Raw genomic sequence first — 17,208 nt, forward strand, 5'->3', positions numbered from 1 at the left:
GCAAATTTCCTTTTAACAGATTCTTCTCAAATTTTGACCCATCAATAACATAACCTTGAGAAGCCTGCATACATAAAATGATTGTAATAAAATATGAAAAATTAATTTTTAGCTTCCTTCTGAAATCTACAAGGGGGTTCCTGAAATTCGTGCAAATACTCCAACTATCATAAAAATGAGACAAAAATCAACAAAATTTATTAGAACACTGTTGAAAAAAATTGAGATCTAGAGAGCGAAATATGAATTGTTTTAATATTCCAGAGCTAGACTCATCACACCTAATTCAATGTGTTCAGTTTTATAATATCATCCTGTATGTCGAATTAAAAATAATTGTTTCACTTTCCAAGAAGTCCATGCCAAGCCCAGAATTCCTCCTCTAATGTATTTTCCACATTGAAATAAAAAAAAGAAGCAAAATCTAATTAATTCCTATAAATATCGCGTCAATGAATAGGTATGAGATGTGAAATATTCCATAACAAGCTCCAAAACGACCAGAATAATCGTAAAAGCTTTCCTCGATAGGTACAATCATTCATTAATGCGAAACACTGAAATGAAATAACACAAACAAAAATGAAAAAATTGATAACTGATGTTCAAATTCCGTCAATATTATTTTGAAAGTTTTGCGAAATGTGAACCGTTTGTTTGTACACATCTGTCACGTTGAATTCTCCTATGAGATAAAGCCTTTCGATCCATTTTGCCACTGTTTCTTAATAGATCACAAAAATTCATCATTCAATTGAATGCATTCAATTGGTTTCTCGTCGTCTGGATATCCTCCTCATAAACCTCCTTCAATTTTACCCACAAAGAATTGTATACAAGGTTCAGATCTGGTAATCTATAAGGTCATGGTTCCCAGTTGGGCCTCTTGGACCAATTCATTTAATTGGATAGGTATTGTCCAGGCCATTCCTTACTTTGAAAATGTGTTTCTCCGATTTTTATGCCCTGTGGCATACCAGGAGAAATATTTTGTGGAAAGTTAATATTATACAAATGCAAAGGACTAAGGGAGATGATTCCTCGATGAAAATAAGCAGGGGTAGTTCCTATGAATTTTTTTCGAAATGGACCTCCCATCCAAGATACAGCCTTTGAAAGGCGATGACGAGTTTATAGTAGTTGATTGTTTTACGGGTTCTAAAGAACACTGAGTCATAAAACTATACATAATATGAAGCACTAAGTAAATATTATTACTAACACAATTTTTTAGATCTCATAATTTCATTATTGAGGGTTGAACATAACAACCCTTTATGATTTTCCTTCAAAAATTGTTTTCGTGGGATAGATATTCAAAAACCAAAATTCTCTTATGGATTCCTATTCGATTCGGGAGAAAAAATCGCCTGCAAAGTTTCGATACATTCGATACTTTCTCGGAAGAAATATAAACTTGCAATCAGTTCTGATTACTGTTCATTCCATTTCGTCGTAAAAGTTTTCCATAGAATGAATATTCTGAGATATTGTATGTCGGGAGATAAAGATGTTCTATGAATCTTTCTGAAGGTTAAATTACTAATTTCCGGAAGAAAATTATATCCCTAATATTTTAATTTAACAAATTGAAATTTCTTTCGATTAATGAGCATAATTGACAACAGTACTTTTCATTTTATTTCAGATACAATAACGCAAAACTATAATAAATGTTCAAAATGACTACCTCTCGCTAAAATATATGCATCAACTCTCTGTCTCGTAGACCTTCGTATTCTTTCGAATATCCCGGTAGTATTTCTTATGGTTTCACACGATGATACTATTCGATCTCTGGAGTATTAAACGCATGATCTTCAGTGAACTGAGCATCATCATCATCACTGCAGATTCTCATATACAAAGAAGGTTTGTGATTGGCCATACAATTTGAAATATTCAAGGTTGAATATTATCTCCAAGTTCTAAACATTCTACATACTGCATGTGGAGAGGAAACTCTTGTATACTGCGCAATACTGTTGAAAATTTAATTTTCGACTGTCACGGTTGAAATCTAATTGATTATTGGTTTATACAGCGTGTCCACTTTTAAAAGGGCCAAACTTCATGATGAGATAATACAAGTGATTTGGAACGAAAAATGTCATATAACACATAATCGAAATGTTATCGGTCATTCTTTAATATAACATTTTTTGATTTCACGAAATATTCCCAGTTTTTCTAATAGTATCAATCACACTACAGTTATCTCGTAGCCTAATTAAATTTGACCACATATCTGGAAACAGCAATAAATCTGCTACATGATGAGAATTCGTGTGTACGAAAAAATTTTTTATTGCGGGCTTGGTAAGGGGATGGGATGAATATCACGATTCTGAAGTGAACAAAATTAAGCCTATTTTTCCAATGGTTTTATCAATGAAAAATTATTAATTATGGATATGTTTTCTTTTCAACAAAAAATATCCCATTTAGATTGCTTCCGAATGACATATAAGCTTTTATTCTTGCTGCTAGTCTTCTTCCATTATATTTATTTATTACATAATTGTTTCCAGTAGAGTACAAGCCTATAAACTCGAAGTTTATAGATTACATACATGCATACATAAACTGTGTGGATAAACGAAAATGAAAGCGAAAAATACAAAACTGAAATATCATATACAAAAAAGAAAAAAAAATTAGATATAACACCACAGTTCCTCACAGAGAGGACTTCTACCTGTCATAACTGTTTTTGAAACCGTTTACCGAGGTCGATCGCACTACGCATTCAGGGAGACGGTTCCAGTTGTGAAATATACGGTTAAGGAGAAAGTGTTAACATATGAATATAATGGCTAACAAAATAACAACGAAAAACTCGACACATTCCAAACCTTAATTCGATTGAATGATTGAATATTAAAATTATTCACATGGAAATCATGAATTTATCTGCAAAATCAAATAACCCAAATTTTAATGATATAGATTTTATGAAAACATGTAAAGAAAACAAATTACTACTAGTACTCATACTCGTAATAATTGCTCGAAATGTCCACCGCCTTGTTCAATACATTTTATACATCGTTTTTGTAGTGAATCTGCAACCCTGCGAAGTTTCTGACGCATTTCAGCATAACACAATGTTATTCTTTCGATCAGGACCTCTCGAGTCTGAACGCTAATTTAATAAACTTTTTCTTTCAAGGTGTTCCAGACATAAAAATCCAAAGGCGTAAGGTCGGAGCCTCTTTGTGGCCATCTTACGTAGCCCTCAACTCATGTTGAAAATGAGAAACCATGGTCGCATGGGGGTTTTCTCTTTTCCATACATGGGTTGAGGGGCAACGTGTGGTTGGCAGTCATGAGAGGTGAACTTTTCGGACGAGTAATATTTCCCGATCCGATTGATCCAAAGCATCTTGACAGACATATTGGAGAAAATGTCTGGTTTCAAATGAATGGCTGCCCAGCTCATAATAGCCGGAATGTACGGGACTAAATAAATCAATATTTTGGGGTGCAATGGATTGGAAGGTACAGTCTGATAAGATGGCCAACAAGAAGCCCCGACCTTACGCTTTTGGATTTTTATGTCTGGAACACCTTGAAAGAAAAAGTTATCACAATATTTTGAATAGAATCTGAGTGCTGTTATCGAATTCTTTTCGTAAGCAAACTAGATTATCACACGTCCGCAAAACTATAAACGTCCGATGAAGTCAGGATCTTCGCCAAAAAAAAATTAATTTCAACTTTACCCTACTCTACCCTCTGCCGTCAATAGTCAAACGTTCCTCGCAGATTCCTTTTAAATCGTCTCAGTCGTCCCTGAAGGTATTTAATTTTAGTTTATCGCAACATTCTTCAGGTGATTCATTCTGGTCCTTGAATGTTTTCGTTTCAGGTTAATCCGGAATACAAAGGTTGAAAAGTAATCTATACTCCATTCACTTTTATTTTAGCACTCGGTTGGCCATGGAAATTTGACACATTTCACTCTGTTTAGTACGAAAATGTGGGTTTATGACGCTTGTCAAAACATTTTTGGGTTTTAAATCAACGCTATGTTGCCCGTTCTACGTAAAAGTTTCTGTTATTACGTTTTTATCACAATGTCGAATCACTTCGGAAAATATGTGACGAACATAATTGAAGTTTATACAAACTGATTGAAGGCATACCAAGTCCATGGAAAATACAAGAGATCAGTATAATATCATAATATGCACTAGCTTTTGAGGAGAGTGAATGTTCGTTATCTTCTTTGGCTAAAGTTTGAATTCGTTACATCAGTTGTAGATTAAAAGATAAGTAAAAGGAATTAAAGGCAGTTTCAAGTCAAGATGAACTTCACCTTCGAGCAAAAATTTCACATGAATAAAAAATTAACAGGACAACTGGCGCGTATTTGTGGCTGTTCATATTAATACATTGATACTCGTATAATAAAAATAATTAGATATTTATTGGTACCATGACATTTATAATGTATAGGACAAGTCAAATGAAAAATAGAAAAATCAATTTTTGGGAACTTATTCTACGATGACATTCATAGAACCTGTAGTAAACTTTTCAAAAAAAATACCCCTTCATTTTTTTTTTTTTATTTTTTTATTTTATTGATCACAGGAATACTAACAGGTATTTCAACCCAACACAGTACTCACATATTGAAATTTTAACTTAATCATACATCTACAGAGCCTAATATTAATTGCACACAATCATGTATATATTAACCATAATATTTAAAACAAAATTAAAAATAAAGTAACAAATTAAATTAAATCCCCAATTAACCACAACAGAGTGGACATAGGTATACCAAATTAACTTTTGTCTCAAGAGGTGAATCTCACCCTCAAGCACCTCCTGAACTGAGCCAGAGAAACGGAAAACAAATCCAGATCGCTGAATTCGGCATTGAACACTGACTGAACTCTACAGATGGGAGAGTTCTGAGTCACATTCAGACGACGGAATGGTATAGCAAACATCTCCTTTGACCTTAATCTTCTCTCCGGGACCCTGAAGGACACAGTCTGGAGCATGGAGGGAACCGAAAGAATGTTGTTCAGTATCTTGTATAGCAGACACATGTCATTTATCTTTCTGCGGACTTCTAAGCTGACCAAATTAAACATACCTTGAGCATCTCCATAATCATGATTTAAAATTTCAACTCCATTCTTGTAAGACAAATACCTCAAGAACTTGTGCTGCACGCTCTCTATACGTCTAATGTGACACTTATAGAAAGGATTCCAGACAGGTGTCGCAAAATTCAACTTGCTGAAAACAAAAGCGTGATACAATGACAAGAGTGCTCTATTACTTTTGAATGCTTTTCCATGACGAAGTGTGAATCCTAGCATCCTATTAGAAGATGAGATGACGCTATTAATATGTTCCACGAACTTAAGTTTGGAATCAAAAATCACACCCAGATCCCGAACACTCTGGACCTTTCGTAGCAGCACCTGATCTAACATATAATCGAAATTAATGGTATCTATTTTCCTTGTGAATGTTATTGTCTCACATTTGTTCAAATTCAAAAAAAGATAATTTGCCCTACAGTACTCTGAAAAACGATTCAGGTCTTCTTGTAGCAACATGCAATCGTATATACTTTTTATCCGGAGGAAAACCTTTAGATCATCTGCATAAAGCAGAAATTTGGCATGATGAAAACATTTGAAGATACTATTCAAATATATTATAAAAAATAAAGGACCCAGATGAGAACCCTGAGGCACTCCAGAGGTGCTGAGAAATATTTTCGATTTTTGTCCTCCAATACATACAAATTGCGATCTGTTGGAAAAGTATGATTTAACCCACCTCAACAAATCCCCGGAGACTCCCATCTCCGCAAGTCGATGCAACAAAACACGGTGATTGATTTTATCGAAAGCCTTGGTGAGGTCGGTGTAGACCACGTCGACTTGATCATTGGACTCGAGTCCACCATGAAGTGAGTCCAGGAAACTCAACAGGTTAGTTTCAAGATTTCTGCCCCTGAAAAATCCGTGTTGACCTTCTATTATCATGTTCTTAACATGGTGAGCAAAAAATCTGTAAACAAGTGCTTCAAACATCTTGGGAATGGCCGAGAGAATAGAAATTGGTCGATAGTTGTTAACGAGGGTCTTTTCTCCCATCTTATGAACCGGCACGACTCTCGAGATCCTCCAGCGATCCGGAAACTCGCCAGTGCGCAGGGATCTGTTGAACAGAATGTGCAGCGGTATTTTTGAAGCACTGGAGCAATTTTTCAGGAAAAATGGAGGAATCTCATCCGGGCCTGGTCCTTTGCTCTGGTCCAACGTACGAAGAGCCTCCTCAATGCTCTCAACAGAAATATCTATATTGGTTAAATAATTACTACTGTACATATTTCCCACAAACTCCAAGTCACCATCAGGAGAAAAAGTGTCCTCCTCATAAACAGAACCGAAGAAATCAGCAAACAGATTAGAAATATCTGAGGGTGATGTTGCCTCCATATCTCCCTGCCTCATGACCAAAGGAATTCCGCTATGACCCTTCATATGTGATATATGCCTGAAAAAACTAGATGGATTCTGTGGGAGCTCTCCCTCAATTCTCCCAAGGTAACAACCGAAATCTCTCGAAATAAGTTTCTTAGAGAGCTTTCGAAGATGATGGAAACGTTCACGGTGATCTATGTTATTATAAATTTTAAATTTTTTGTGGACTTTATTCTTCTGACGAATGATTCGTATTGTCTCCTTAGAGAAGAAATCAGGAAATTTCTGATTTATTCTAGTTTTAGGTATATAATTAACTATCTGTTCCTGGATTTTGTCATATAAAATATCCAAACTAGCGCTTATATCTAAATCTTCGAAGAGAAGATCCCAATTAATATTAGAAAGTTCGGCATTTATGGCATCATAATTTCCTTTCTTATAACTATATCTAAACACAGATCTTGCCCTTAAATAGTCATGAACACTGATGTCAAGGAAAAACTCAACTGCCGGATGATGCCCATCCTCAGCGACCATAGGAGTATCGCATCTACTAGTTCTGTTAACCCTTTCCTTGTTACAAAAAATCAGGTCCAGTAATTTACTATTCATATTGTATATATTATTAAATTGTTTCATTTCCAAAAAATTCATAGTGTCAACAAAACAAGCATATTTATTATCTACGGTAGTAGCACATAAGACACTGTTTGATGTCTGACTCACCCATTTCAAGGATGGACAATTGAAATCACCGCAAACTAAAACTACATCCCGATCACGAATGTTCCTTCTATTGTCCTCCAATTTCTCACCGAATATCTCGCAAGCTCTCTCGTCTCCAGATGCAATGTAGGCACAACAGATGAACAACCTTTTCCCCGCTAAATTAATGACCACCCAAATGTCTTCCTGTTCACTATTAAATTCCGGAACCAGCTCAGCATTTAATTCTTTTCGCACGATAATTATCACTCCACCACCGTCTTTTTTCGATGAACTTGTTAGGTCTCTATCACGTCTAAAGATAGAATAATCTTCATTTATCAACTCACCATCAAGTATGTTATGGTTCAACCAAGATTCTGTAATCAACACCACATCGAAAGAGTTATTGATCACATTAAGTTTAAAAGCTGGTAATTTTGTGCGCAATCCTCGCACATTTTGGTACAGAATGTGTAATGCCATCTTAAACCCTATTCAACTAGATGTTATTATTATTGATGTTCATGTTTATGGGGAAATTTTTTTCAATTCAGCTTCGTCCTTTATTTGTTTGATCTTAGATGTATCATTCATTCTCATGAGAATGTTACCGTTTTTGACCCATACATACTTATACCCATTCTCCCTAGCAAAGGAACGGACGGCCTTGAAAATATATTTGTTCCTCGTAGTAAGATGTTCATTCACAAAAAATCTTTTCGCCAGTCCTTCCAGCTCAAAATGATTTCCTGTATTGGAACTGTTACGTTTCGCCTTAACCGCCGACAGTATTTCATCCCTCTTCAGTCTGGAGACTTTTTTTTTGTAGAATACTCATCTTCGTAATTTTATTTTTGAATTAATTTTTAGAAAAAAAATCCTTTCAAATTTCCAATTCAGGATTCCGACATCGTTCGGAATTGTAAACATTCCGCACCGTTTTTATTCCGTTTTCATTTCTGAAAAACGATGTCGCACGGTATAAAACATCCTGAATTGGAATATAACCGTGTTTTTTGTTCGCTAGGACAGATAAGTCGAAATTAAGACGTCTTCATTGACGCATATTTTACCGAATTTCGACAGTCGGGGCACATCTGATTTCCGCACCCCCCCCAGTGGATATAAAATTAGATGTTCCCCCGCACTTCAATTCACTTAGAATTAATTCACTTTGCGCTTGATGTCCGATCGCTTGCCGAGTTTGAGAGTCCGCCGAGTTAACTGCCTAATTTCGTTTCCGGGGTTTTTACTGAGAATTAACCGATTTTGTTTTATTTTTATTTCTTTTACTGTGGGGATTTTTCTTTGGAAGGAACATTAGTTTATTTTTTTTGTAATTTTTCTACTGTGAGTGAATTAGAACCAGAGATAAGACCACACTCCGTTTTTTTTATATATTATTGGAACTTCAGTTTCTGTTTACACCCCTTCTATACCCGAGTCTGAGTTCCACTCCTACTGTCAATAACGTACCCTGCTGGTGTGGATACCCAGGGGGTACAGAAGGCACTTTGGAGTGGCTACCCTTCCCAGAATTTTCCCTATCGTTCCCGTGTTCACCCCTACGGTAAGGAAAGCACTCTGCTGGTGTGGATACCCAGGGAGTGCCGAACGCGCCTAAGGGTGAGCCGTTGTAATTCTATGTCGTCGTATTTCATCCCCTAACCTGGCTAAAGTCCGATACCTGTCCGTTAAGTGTGCGTCTTAGGTTCTGGCTGGCGAACACGTCCGTAAACCCCCGTATAACGTTTTGAGATCGGATCCTGTTTCATTCCGTCCGTTTTTCCCTGTAAATTCACTGATCTCGAGTTTTTCACTGTACGAATTTTATTATAGTGCCATTTGTGTTTCCTTGTACGAGTCGACAAATATAAGTTGTGTACGTTGATTTTGGCTTTCACTGGTTGTCGCTAACACCCCAGACACCTAGGAACCTTGTCTTCGGCTCGTAGCTACCAGGGTAGGTTTGCTATTTTCCCTTAAAGAATAGCTGGCGCTCGAGTACACCGAGAAAAAAGGCGTTACAGGGTATAACTGTTTGAATGAACGGACCTGAATTCTAAATAGCACTTCCTGAAACCCTATCTCTTTTTTTCAATCACTTTCCGAATTTTCGTAATAAAAATTGATATTAGTTGTGACAACGGCGTTATGGCATTAACGAAATCTCATGAGTGCCAACCTCACTCGGTTCTAGTTACAAAAACTTGAGAAAATAATTTCATGACCAACCGACTGCTAAAATAAATTTAAATGGAGTTTACAAGCATCTTCACTTAAAATGTTCAACGATATTGCACTTTTGCGATTTTCGTCCTCAATCTGATTTGTAACAAAATAAGATTATATCTTGTATCCTTTTCTGAATATCGACCATTCCGAATTTGCGGGGTCGAATTCACGCAAATGTCCGACGTAGTCCGTCGCCATGTTTCTCGGAGTTCTGGCTGAGTGGTAGAAAAACTATTGTATATGTTGTATCGGAGTTTACTTGAAAATCCTCGTCGCCACTTGTAATGTTTGAAATGTTAATTCCAGTTTTAAATATAGAAAATTGTCTTTCGTAACTTGAACTTTCATTCTGTAAATAAGATATACAAATACTATTCGCCATTCGCCATGTGGTATACTTTGATACTGATTGTGGTTTCGTTAATTGGCATATGAAATACGAGAATCTTATTCTATTGCGCATGAAGAAATTTTCAGTCATGAGCAATCGAAAACAATTTGAGTTAATTGTAGAATATACTACAGTGGACAAAAGTGGACTTACGTTGGACAAACGATCTGTACCATAAAAAAAAAGTTTTTGCGATTTGGGGGTGCTGCTCAGAAAATGAACCGAAAAAAGTTTTTTTCCGATATCTCTAGAACGGTACCTGGACAAATGAAAAAAAAGTGGACAAACATTGACTTACGATGGACAAACGAACCTGAATTTTTTGTTTCAAAATTCGCATTTGGGGATGCCAGCTTCACATAGCTCACTTATTCCATTCTATTCTGTCACAAAATTCAGTATATTATGTCCTCCGAACGAAATGACTAGATTTATGCTTGAGCAACGTTGGGATTAATTAGAAAATTATTTCCAAAATACAGATAATTGGTCGGACCAACAGTGCCCGTTATACGCAAATTTATTGCTAAAGTTCGTGAAACTCTTTCAACCAATATCGAAGCTGTGACTTAGAGTGTGTTTAAGAATCCATCAACATCATCTCGTCATGGTTCTCAAGAAGTGATTATTTCACGCACTAGTTTACGTCGAATTTTATAGAAACATCTCGGTATGAAGCCTTACTAAGTTTAATTGGTTTGACAGTTGAAGCCGCATGACCATCCAGTTCGTTTTCGTTTCTCTAGGTGGGCAACGAGAAGCTGCACGATGATGTCGATTTTGATAAAAAAAAATCATCTTTTTGTATTAAGCTCATTTTCATCTTGGTAGGTACGTGAATAAGCAAAATTGCCGTATTTGGGACTCTTATAGGTGGTCTTAGAGTAGCCAATGCACCCATTGCGAGTGACTGTTCGGTGCGGCTTGTGGAGCAGAGGCATCATTTGCCCATATTTCTCTTGAAAATGAGGACGGTTCAATCATGACGGTCAGTGGAGACACCTATTACACCATGATAACCGATGTTTGTTGTGCCCGCTCTTGATGGTATATACCATCAAGTGTTAAGATCGATATCGATTTATTGCGTCAAACAAATGTTTTATGACCGTTTAATTAGTCGAAATGGGAACGTCTGTTGGCCGCCAAGAAGCTGAAATTTGACACCTTTGGACTTTTTTCTGTGGGGCGCCTTTGAAGTCAAGTGTTATGCCGACAAATCAGAGACAACTGAGCGTTTGAACGCCAACATTCGTGATGTCATTGCCGAGATCCGACCCCATACTCTCGAAACAGTGCTCGAAAATTGGTCCCATTAATTGGGGTACTGTGAGGCCAGTCGCGGCAGCCACATGAATGATAAAATGTTTCGTTTCTAACAATTCTACTTCACACCAAACATAGTTATTTTCCTATCAAGTGCGGAAAGTGACACTTGCCCGCACGAAACTGCCATTGCCCGAACAATGTGAATAACAGGCGCTTTACCCGCACCTTATGGGAAAGTGACTCTTTGCAACTTTAGAATCGTGCAGCAAAAAAGTTGAACGCGAACACTTGTAGAAAAAACCGTTTTTGTTTTATTGCATTTTTAAATACAAAATTTCAAATGGCCTACCCATTAAAGTAAGTTACACAATATTATGTATTTCCATTTCGAAAAATGGAAAATGAAAATATTCATCATTTGAATGGGAGAATGGAAAAGCAGGTGCTTTTCACGCACCTTTTGAACCAGGGTATATTTGAGTTGCTTCGTTTTTGCTACTTTGCAGCTGTAACGTCTATTTTCATTGGCCGCTAGAGTTCATTAATATTTTAGAGGTAATTGCTTAGCTGCTCTGCACAAAAAATTATTTTTATAATTCTTATATTATTTCGCTATGTAACCAGTCCGGCCCTTGCGGTCGGACCTTTCGAGAACCAGAGCGGTCGAGAGCTTCCAGAATAACCGCGAAGGTACCTGAATGTTTCCGGCGCCTATATAAGCCCAGCGGAGGAGCAGGTAGGCAGGTACAAGTACAGTTACAGTGCAAGCGATTAGTGGAAATAAACAAGAGTGGAAATAAATAGTAGTGTAATAGTTAGTTGTGAGTTATAAGTGTATTAAGTGTAAATAAATAATTTTAATAAGTTGGACGTTTTAATCAAGCGAAGAAAACGTTACAGCTATTTTTATTTCTTCAATATTCCTAAAGCTCTGTTATGCAGGAACAAAAAAAGGAGCAGGGAGCAGACGAAAAGCTATTCGGTACCCATATATCATAATAGTTACGAATCACGCATTGATGTATTCAAATAGTTGCCTTAAATCTCCCCAATTCATTCAAACAGTTTATAACCTGACCGATATGAGTGATAAGGTTCATATAAATAACAAAGAGTTTCAAACTAGAATTAATCGAATACAACTTGTTAGCAATGGACTTTATTTATTATCCATTTTCAGGGAGAAGTGGACTGTATAAGTTTTTTATTCAATTGTATTTTCTTGGAAAGCAGGAAGAAAGATTTTTAATTAATAGAGCGAGATTCTTTCGCTGCATGCGTGATGGAAATATAAATTGAATGCATTTTTACAGTGGCGGATCTGTGGATGCGAATATAATAATTATTGATCCTTAACATTCCACCTACTTCATTTTATATAGGTAAAATGACAAAGCTGATAGAAAAAATAATACTAATACACACATTATATCTAATAAGGGCATGAGAGGCAAAAAGAAATTGCAGTCAACACAAATACCTAAATGAAAATAGCTGTGAATACAAAGATACATCAATTAATCAATAGGCATCGCTTTCAGGCACTGCTTTTGACAACAGGACGTTCTAAGACGGTAGTAGCGGTTCGTAATTTTACTACGCGAACCAAGTCATCGTTACCACGAAATACATCTACAACTCGTGCCAGAGGCCACTTGGCGGGGGGAGTATTTTCAGCTGTAATCAAAACAAGGTCATTCAATTGAAGAGAAGGTTGATTGAACTACCGTTTATTTCTAACTTGAAGTGACTGCAGATATTCTCGCGACCATTGTTTCCACCAATGAGCAAGCATTTGCTGAACTATTCTCCATGTTTCAGAAGGAGAAATTTTGAAATCTGAAAAAGAAGGTTCAGGAACGATGAAAGAAGGTGAATTAATCAAAAAATGTGACGGAGTAAGCGGCTGTATGCCACTAATATCATCGTGCAAGCTCGTTAAAGGTCTAGAATTCAAGCAGGCTTCTACCTGCGTCAGCAGTGTGTAAAATTCTTCGAATGTAAGGATATGCGAGGCTACCACCCGTCGCAAATGGTGTTTGGCAGACTTGACTGCAGCCTCCCATATTCCTCCAAAATGGGGAGCAGCGGGCGGATTGAAATGCCAGTTGGTCCCTTCAGCAACAAGATTTCTAAAAATACTATCTATGAAGGAAGTAGATTTCTCAAATAATTCCCTAGGCTCTTTATCCGCCCCAACAAAGGTTGTCCCACGATCACTGTAAATATCGGAGCAAAATCCACGCCTAGAAGTGAACCTTCTGAAGGCAGCAATGAATTTTTTGGATGAGTAACCAGAGACGAACTCTAGATGTACAGAACGTGTGCTTAAGGAAATGAATATAGGCAATATAGCCTATAGGTTTTTTGGCCTCGAACAGGAGAAGCTCTAATGTTGTAAGGCCCGGCATAATCCACACCAGCCTAGAGAAAAGGACGGCTAGGTCGAGTTCGAAACTCGGGTAAATTGGCCAACTTCTGATACATTGCGCTTCTTCTGTATCTCAAGCAAGAATGACATTCATGAATTATGCTTTTCACCAGCTGTCGCCCACGAACTATCCGAAAGTCTCTTCTTAGTGTGGCAAGTGTTAATTTAACACCACCATGCAAAGTTTTAGAATGGTAAAATTTAACAAGAAGTGATGATTATGGCGATTCAAATGGCAAAATCATAGGATGCATTTCTTCAAATTTAAGAAATGAGTTCTGCAGTCGACCACCCACTCTGATCAAACTCTCACTCAGAAAGGGGTCAAACCTCAAAATTTTGCCATTTTTTTGTATTGGGCAACTTTCTCTCAGCAATTTGATCTCTTTCGAATAATAAGATTGTTGCACTAAATAAACCCATGCTAGACGAGACCTGTTCAATTCATGAGTGTTCAATTCTAAGTTATAAGAAGTCTGAACGTTTTTGAATCAGCTGAATGAAAACATTGTGCACTTGTGAGACAAGTTGACTTTGTCCATTAATTTACTGAGAAATCGTAAAATATCTGTAACTCTCAAGAGTTTCTGTACACTCGAAAATCTCTCAAGTAGATCCCAAACTGGTTTAGGATGATTTTATACCTAAGTAGAGGTGAAGCTATGATTATTAATTAGCGATGAGTGGAGACTCTCAACTGAATTTTGAGAGGTGGTTGCAAATGGTTCATTATCTCTAGACAGCCATTTAGGACCCTGCCACCATAACTGATATTTCAGCCAGTCATTTGGCTTCAGACCTCGAGAAATACAATCAGCTGCATTTTCAATTCCTCTGACATGTCTCCAAGAAGCATTGGGAATCAAAGTATGTATTTTGGAGCACCGATTCGCAATGAATATAGGCCAACGTGAGGGATGATCATTCAGCCAAAACAAGACATCAGTGGATCGGACCACAGATGTACGTCGCAGTTTTTTGTGTAAAGCATCAACAACTCTTCGACAAAGTTTAGCTAGCAGAGTAGCTGCACACAACTCCAACCTGGGGATAGTAAGTAAGGCTTCTATAGGAGACACTTTTGTTTTAGCTTGAAGTAAATTAACTACAACCTCATTTCCACTGATGATACGAAGATACACCACAGCTCCATAAGAAAGTTTTGAAGAATCAGCAAAACCGTGGATCTCGCAGAGGTAAGCATCAGGATTATAACCCAACCAGCGATTGAGTTTGAGACCATTAAGAACACAGAGATCTCGGTACCAACACAGCCATTGTCTGGTCATGTCAGTATCCAACTTGTCATCTCAATCGATTTTATCAATCCAAAGCTGTTGCGTGAAAATCTTTGCTGTGACAATCACAGGGGAAAGCCACCCAAGAGGATCAAATAGTTTGGGTATTTTAGAAAGAATAACCCTCTTAGTGATATTCATATCGTCGCAGTCAGAGGTACTTCCGACTCTGAATATAAAACTATCTGTTTCTGGATTCCAACCGAGACCGAGAATACAAAAGGAACTATTATCAGTAAAGTTGTAGGACTGAGAGTTTGATCCCTCATAATCACAAACGTTATATAGGAGATTATTGTCATTAGCTAACCATTTATGTAAAGCGAAGCCACCAGAGCTACAAATATCAATTAGCTGTTTTTGCTTGAGTAAGGCTTCCTGCAGCGTATAACCTCCTGAAAGTGCGTCATCCATGTAAGTCTTATCTTGCAAAATACTTGCACCTAATGGGAAAAGATGTTGTTTATCCTTGGCAAGCTGTCTAGTTACCCTTATAGCTAAGGAAGGGCTAGAGACCATGCCATATGTCACCGTTTGAAGCTGCCAAATTCTTATTGGTTCATTCGAATTGAACCTCCTGAAAGACTTGATCGCTAGGATGGATCAATATTTGACGAAACATTTGTTGGATATCTGTAACAAAAACGAATTCGTATTTTCTCCAACGCAGAATTAACGGTTAAGTGAAATCGGGCAACAAATTAGGACCAGAATAAAGACGATCATTTATTGAACAATCATTCAATGCTTTAGCAGAGCCATTGAACACAGTTCGCAGTTTAGCAATGGAGTTACTTCGTTTCAGGATCCCATGATGAGGCTACAAGTAACGAACATCAGCAAGATCGTCTTCACTCACCCTCTTCATATTGTTTGAGTCTATATAGTTTTGCATAAATTCCCTGTAAAGAAGACCAAATTCAGGATCTTTTTCAAATTTTCGCTCCATTTGTTCCAAAGATCTTCAGAGATTCTTTCGCTGCATGCGTGATGTAAATATAAATTGAATGCATTTTTACAGTGACGGATCTGTGCATGCGAATATAATAATTATTATTGATCCTTAACACAACTGAACCCATAAAAATTCAATGTGTGAAAAAACATAAAAGATAATTCGAAATTCGATTTTGATATTCTGAAATTTTTCTTCGATATTGAAACATCAAGTTCAGAATATGTCGAATGAGGCCGAAAATCTGAAAATCTTCTCCGGGGAGCACTCGATTCATTCACCAAATTTAAAAGAATTATAATTAGATATTTTATTTCTGATACTGAAGGATAGACGGAAGTTTTTGCTTCATTTACTTTTAAAGCTCTTGAAACAAGTACAACAATCAATAAATAAATTCCATATTATATTATAATTATACTTCCAAAGGCAAATAATTGGAAAGAATTACTCGGTAGATAAACTAGAATATGAGTTCATCATTAGATTTAAATATTCCGCTTAAAAAAAAGTTATCAACTACGACTACAGTAAAGTCTTGTCTCGTTGGTCTCTTGAGCATCTCTTGCATCTCTAGTTATTTTTGACCTGCAATACTCTTAACAAATGAGTACCTAACAGCTAACTGGTTTTAGCCTTTTTTTTATTTTCTTTTGAAATAAGGGAATTCAGCGAAACACCGATTGATAGAAAGTTGCTCACCAATATTTTATTGGATTGCATCATGAATAAATCCATTCGAAATCCTGTATGAACGATTTAGAAACCAATGCCTCCAATTCTTTCAATGACAGTTGTGTAAGGTTTTATTTTGGATGGGTATCAAATGGTAATTACCTTTCACTCCTTTCAGAGAGAACTCTACTCTCCAAAAAAAAAAAGAAAAAAAGTGAGCAGATAACAGCAGATCAAAAAAAATTTGCTAAACTTACAAAGTACGATTTCGGCGACCTCACTATATTGTATTCTTCATCTGAAATTCTCCATTTATGAATGTAAATCCAATTATCCTTTATTTTCTTTGAACTAGATGAGTACCTATATATTAATAATATTTTTTTCAAGGGCGGTTTCAACCAGAATGGTTGCAGGAATGTGGTGGTTCTTTACATTAATCATGATATCTTCATATACTGCTAATTTAGCAGCTTTTTTGACTGTGGAACGAATGGACTCTCCGATCGAGGGTGCGGAAGATTTGGCAAAGCAAACAAAAATCAAATACGGAGCTTTGAGAGGAGGCTCAACGGCTGCATTTTTCAGAGTGAGTTTTTTGAGCGGTACATCTGTTGACATTGTTCCTTGCCATTCTCAGAACATTTTCATTCTGCTATTCGTTCTTATCAGAAAAATTTTTAATTTGAAAAATGACGCCCAAAAGTCGTATTCTAACAATATCTCACATTATACGACAAAAATATTCATGAACCAAACTAAACTATAGAAAATTTCCT

The 17,208-nt window shown here is 36.7% G+C and overlaps 1 protein-coding gene across 4 annotated transcripts in view; it reads left to right on the forward strand.

The window, feature by feature from the left end:
• Positions 1-17,208, forward strand: part of LOC123317996 (glutamate receptor ionotropic, kainate 2) — a 227,011-nt gene that overhangs the window by 142,345 nt on the left and 67,458 nt on the right. For all 4 annotated transcript variants that reach the window (XM_044904641.1, XM_044904642.1, XM_044904643.1 and 1 more), the window contains one exon: positions 16,820-17,018. In XM_044904641.1, the coding sequence (XP_044760576.1) occupies positions 16,820-17,018 (199 nt within the window). The remainder of the gene's footprint in view (positions 1-16,819; positions 17,019-17,208) is intronic.

Source organism: Coccinella septempunctata, chromosome 7 (genome assembly GCF_907165205.1).
Source record: "Coccinella septempunctata chromosome 7, icCocSept1.1, whole genome shotgun sequence".
NCBI classification, from domain to species: Eukaryota; Metazoa; Arthropoda; class Insecta; order Coleoptera; family Coccinellidae; genus Coccinella; species Coccinella septempunctata.